The sequence below is a fragment of the Candoia aspera genome, chromosome 3, assembly GCF_035149785.1.
Source record: "Candoia aspera isolate rCanAsp1 chromosome 3, rCanAsp1.hap2, whole genome shotgun sequence".
Lineage (NCBI taxonomy): Eukaryota > Metazoa > Chordata > Lepidosauria > Squamata > Boidae > Candoia > Candoia aspera.
This window is the reverse complement of record NC_086155.1, coordinates 65,440,683-65,446,682: the sequence shown is the minus strand read 5'-3', so window position 1 is coordinate 65,446,682 and position 6,000 is coordinate 65,440,683. Positions and strand designations below refer to the sequence as shown.

At 38.9% G+C, this 6,000-nt stretch overlaps 1 protein-coding gene across 1 annotated transcript in view; it reads right to left on the bottom strand.

Moving 5' to 3' along the window:
- The window catches only part of PCSK9 (proprotein convertase subtilisin/kexin type 9), a 28,998-nt gene continuing 22,998 nt past the window's right edge, over positions 1–6,000 (bottom strand). Inside the window, exons 9-12 of the mRNA XM_063298006.1 lie at positions 3,094–3,242; positions 2,767–2,947; positions 1,417–1,598; positions 1–227 (exon numbers count right to left, since the gene is read on the bottom strand). Coding sequence (XP_063154076.1) covers positions 27–227; positions 1,417–1,598; positions 2,767–2,947; positions 3,094–3,242 — 713 coding nt within the window. The 3' untranslated portion in view covers positions 1–26. The remainder of the gene's footprint in view (positions 228–1,416; positions 1,599–2,766; positions 2,948–3,093; positions 3,243–6,000) is intronic.

Genomic DNA, 6,000 nt, shown 5'->3' with positions numbered 1-6,000 from the left:
AGTTGGAGGGGAAAAAGGTGGAATTGTCATTTGTAACTGGAACTTTGCTTCTCATCCTCTAGGAGCCTCTTTCTGCAGCAGATGGCAACTGCTGTTGCTCCTTTGCTTCCTGGACGGCTGATTACAACACAGGTGTTGTCCACTGAATATGCCCCAAGAGAGTTGGGGCTATGCAACTGGGCATTACATCCTGTTAGAGTCCAGCCATCATCACAGGTCTCCATCACCTGAGAAGAAGAGAATAGAGGCTCTTTAATAGTAAAACAAAAGCTTCCAGGATGGGGCAGGCTCTCCAAATCCTCCTGGAATTCAACTCTAGCAACACTAGCCAGCATGTCCAAAGATCAAGGATCATGAAAAGTAGTCTTAAAATATATGAAAAGGAAGTTCCCTGCCCCTGGTTTGTGTCATTGGCTTTTCTTCCTCTGTTGATTCCTCTTTCTTTTGAAAATTACATTGTGAGCTTGTGAAGCATAGAAGTGTTTTCTCTCTTCTGCCAATTAAGCTCTGCAGGAATGCTGCACAGAGAATCTGAAATCTCTAACTTGAAAAAAAATGCAGAGATGCATGTATTTATAATCACTTTAAGATTCATGGGAAATTTTCAGAAGTGAAGTAACAGCTGACTGAAACAAAGTGAACTGTCTCCTATGACTGTTAGAAGGATGGCTCCCTACAGTTTTGAACATGAATGAGGAACTTGTTCTTTCTCTGTAGAACCACCTTTTATAGCAAATCTGCATAGAGAATCATTGTTGGAATATCTATGACTGAATCTGCAATACACATAACCAGGTCTGGTAAATTCTGGTGAAATGGGTGACATGAATTCAGCTGTTGTGGTTTAGGTGGTTCATGGTTTCATGCACTGTTCAAACGTAGCTACTTATCATTAGTTCAATATACCATAGTTAGACAAACCACAATTTAGCATGTTCATTTTATTTATTTACCAAAATGTGTGTCACCTCTTCTTCTGATGCTATATTGCACCAACACAGTGATGGTGTATTCTAATGTTCCTCAACCTGGTGCTCTCCATATCTGTTGGATTTCAAAATTCCTAGCCAGTATCATGTACACAAGATGCTAACCTTAACGTGATGCTAATCTTGATTGGTTTGGGTTTTGGTTGCTGGAGGCTAGCATTTTATAGAAGCCCAGCCTATTTGGTTAATTTATGATGCAATGTCTTGTGCAAAACAAGAAAATGAGTTAATTCAGTAAGTAGGTTAACTGTATTGTGTGAACCCAAACTGTGACAGCCTTCCCCTACTTAATGGTCATGCAAGGGTTTGCAAAGAATCATTTTTTCTCTTCCTTATTTTCAGTTCATTCCCTTAGAGCTTATACTGCTTAGAAATCACGTTACCGTAACTAGACTGGGAGATGCCATAGAGAATAATATCCACATACCTTTATTGGGTACTCCAGAGGAGGTTGTCCCTGAACTTTACACTCAAGGCTGGGTGCATGGCAGCAGGAAGCATGCACTACTGCTTCTCCTTGGCCTACGCAGTGAGCCCGGCTACTGTCTGTCTGGTGTACAGCTCTGATGTCGCCATTGATACCTTCAGCCAGAGAATGAGCACTGCAGCCTGCCAGTGTAGATCATATTAGGGCATTTTGTTCAGTAACATTTTTAAAAAATATTAATCTGAAGTATATACATGGGTATTACTCTTAGCTAATGATGCTGGGTTTTGTACATAACTATAAGATCAGAAAATAAATGGCAGTGTGGAAGAAGCTCTTAGTATCTACACAGTATGATGTTTTGTCTATTCCTTCTAGTTCATATGAGCAGGGTTATACCTTAAGTTTTCTTCTCTCCACATACTGCCAATAAATAGCATGTTTGGTCAGACAGAGATGGGATTCACATTCTGCTGGAACCCCATCATCAAAGTAGCTGTTCCATAGTAGCTCTTTTTGTCAGCCAGAATGGCCAAAACAATCAGTTACTGCTCCTGAAAAGATGATACAATAGCATGGCATAAACTTTGCACAAGGCTATTTTTGCGGGCAATGTTGTCTGACAATGTCCAATACCAGACTAGAACACTCTGAGGAAACGTACAGGTTTGCTTGTTTTTTGTTAAATCCTTTGTAAACAAGTGCCGTGCCAAGCCAAAAAGGCACTTCAAAATGGGTGTTGGTACAGATGCCACATAGTTGACTTTTCATCAGAGAAACTGTCTTTGGGGGACTGTATGGTTACTACATGACCCCAAAATGTCCCAGTGAAGACAGCTCCAACAGGGTGCAACAAGTAAAATGCAGTGCATCCCTCATTCTTTGTATTCTCACATATAAAATCCTTAGGAAAGGGAAAATAGAACCACCAACTTAGTTTATGATTTTTTTGCAAAAAATGCACAAAGAATATTCTAACACTTCCACAATGGACCAGATGGGAAATGCCAGGCAGGTAACACAAGGCAAATGGGAAGCCCAGAACAAACAGGAACCAGGATCAACTGTATCGTTAAGCAGCTTTAAGTGGTTACTTAAGATGGCAAATGCTAGAAGATGGCATCAAGAGGTGGGAAGCAGGAACTGTAACTTTTGGCTTGTGTTGTGCTGCTAAAGCTAGTCTGCTGCCAACAGCATACTATTAGCCACACAGTCCTGATATGCCAATAGTATCTGATGCATAGAAGACCTTTTTTAGCATAGATCCCATTTACTACAAGACAACTTACACATAAAGATGCCTCTATAAATTTTGCTGCTTTAGTTACTATCATAGCTGTCATCGCATACCTGTCAAAACATGGCTATCTTTGGTGCAGCTAACACTTTTCGTGGCTATGCCTTCTGCGGTCTGTGAATGGCTATTCACCTGGCAGTCAGCCTTGGGCCAAATGCAACACCTGGCTATAGCATAGACACCTTGGCCTCGAAATCTGTTGTGAGCCACGCACTCCTTCCTGCCTCCATAATCCTAGTATTCAGAAAAAAGAGCAGCGAGAGCAGCACAAAGGGAATGTCATCAAATCTGATTTTCATATCATGCTGAGATGCAGGTCTGTATATAACATTAATTAAAATTAAATAGCAAACTACACCATTCTTGCCCTTGAACATTACCTTAATGTGCTCCCCTCGCCGCTTGCCATTCTTTGATAAACTTGAGCAGCTGAACATGTCTTCATTGCTGTTGCACCGGGTAACAGCTGTTGCTGTGCTGGTTGAGTCAGACAAGGAAGACCACACAGAGCGACAGTACAGCTTTTCCCCTGAAAGAGAGTGGCTGATGGTCACTACTAAGGACTAGCAGATTCCCATTTGTTTAGGACTATCTCCAGCCTTTACGATTTCTGTAGTTCAATCACTTGGAAAGATCGTATCTTCAAGAAATATATTGTGTTAACAAGGCACAATTGGCCATAAACCAGAGGTGCTGAAGTTTGGGGGCAAAATGCCTAGTTTGTGCTTGCATTATTTTAACCTTGAAAACCCTAAAATAAAGTCACGAATTAACATGCTAAGCCCTCCAACATTCTCCAAATGCCAAAGAGGACCAAAAGTTTTCATTTCACCTTGTACAGTGGATGAAGAGAATGGCCTTGAAGGACAGATGGAAGATCCACTGCCAAGGTAACAATCAGATAAATGAAATTTTAAGTAATTTGCAAAAACACCTCAGACAAGTCCCCACCCCACTCCACCCCCATTCTCATGAAGGTTAAAGGGGGAAGAAAGACAGCACATTCAGACTTGGAAGATTCTGTTGCTATAGCTGTTCTAATAAAAGTAGCTTAGACCTGCATGGTGTCTGTTTCTTAGTCTGGTCTACCTGGTAGGGCTGACATCTAATGGCATCACTATATCACAGACACATCTCCTTGATCCCAAAGGATGGATTGATGGCAAAAGTTGAAAATATTGGCCATTCTTGCCATAAAACAAGATTTAGAAACTTCAAAGGTTGGATTCACATGTTACTTAAAGCCAAAACGAAACAAATCACATTGCAGTTGAGAACAATGCATGAATAAAACCATTGCAAAGAACTGGTTGAGAACCACTAGGGTTGCAAAACTGGCCATTTGGAGGTAGCAGATTAGTTGCAAATTGATTTGATTTGATTTCCACTCTGCCTTTCTACTCTAGCAAATGAAATTTGGCTATCATGTTTTTAAGTTACAAATATAGATTAAAATTAACAGTAAAATAGGTACAAAAAATTTTAACAGTTAAAAGACTGGTGAAAGAGATGCCACAATAATTTTCTAAAGAGAGAGAGTGGAGCCAAATACATATATTGCAATACAGTTTGGACTTGATAAATATACGATCACTGAAGTGAGGAAAGTAAAATCATTAACTTACAAGAAGGTATTCAACTCTTAAATGAAACAAGCATCAAATGTCTAGCACCTGAGTGAGCTTATAAATATTTGGGAATTTTGGAAATATCAGATACTTTGTACAACAAATAAAGAAAACAATACTGTAAGCTCAAAATAATGCAAGTGGTTAGAGAAAATCCTAAAGTCTTACCTAAATGGTGGAAACAGCCAACTCACGGGCAATATCAGTAACTAGATCTACCACAGGAATATTCAACTAAATTCAGATGAACCTTTCTAATCTTGACCAGCAAATCAGAAAATTGATGCCTGTTAATAATGCCCTATACACTTGTACTGTTATTGACATATCTTCCAAGGAAGACTGGTGGGCTAGCACTTATTACAGGTAAAATTGAGGAAGAAAAACAAAGGCTTAATGATTATATCAACACAATAACAAAATTTTATTGAAAGAATCTCAGAAAGGCTAACTGCAGAAATGGTATCTCAATGACTATAAAAAGCAGCAGCTTGAAATGAGGTTAGAAGATTGGAAAACCAAACCAGTATCTCCCTTGAAAACTACTGAAGGAAAATTAGACAACAGCAAAATATGGCAGTGGCTTAAGAACGATGTATTAAAAAAAGGAAATAGAAGGAATGCTTTTTATTGCCTAAGAACAAGCACTACGTACAAATGTCATCAAGGCAAAAGTAGAAAAGATCAGTTTAGATAGTGAATGCCAATTGTGCCAAGGATGAATCCACTGACCATATAATAACTGGATGCAGAAAAATCACAAAGACTGATTACAAAAAGGCATGCTTGAGTTGGGAAGATAGCACACTGGCATTTCTGTCAAGAGTGTAGATTCACCATCAATTAAGAATTACTAGAAACATGAAATTGCAGATAACATCACTGAAACTCACAAGACAAAAATGTTATGAGATTTTAAAATTCAGACTGAGCAACTCTTGGAACATAACACACCACCAATTACTGTCTTTGTAAAGAATCATGTTTGGTTTATTGATGTAGTCATTCCGTAAGTCAGTAATTTTGAAGACAAGGAATCAGAAAATATTACAAAATGCTGAGATTTGCAAGTACAGTTCACAAAAATTTGGAAGAAGTCAACAATGGTATTAATTATTGGGGCATTAAGTGCAATATCATATTTAGAAAAAATTTGGATTGCCTAATTTTAGAACAACTTATGACAGACCAACCACAACCAATGGTACTGTTGGGCACCTCATATACAGAAATTACCTCCACAAGGTCCAAGATCTTGGGCAGAGCTTGAATCATGAAGAATGTGCTGTGACACATGATTAGTGGAATTGGAATAAGAACAAGAATAAGAATGGGCAGTCACTAGAAATAAGAAGCATAGCTATGTTTGGCTGTAAAAAAACATGCAAAATATAAATTGGGCCAATTCAAAGTCATGGAATAGTCTTCAAGTTCTTGAGGATTTTGCTCAACCAAGAGAGTAAAAAAAAAATTGCTCCAGGCTTAGAGTCCATATTCAATTATAATCAGGTTGAATAGGAAGCAGCTAAGTTCAATAGCCAGTCTGGTATAGTGGTTAAAGGCACTAAGCTAGAACCAGGAGACCATGAGTTCTAGTCCTGCCTTAGGTATGAGCTAGCTGAGTGACTTTGGGTCAGTCACTTTCTCTCAGCCCCTGGA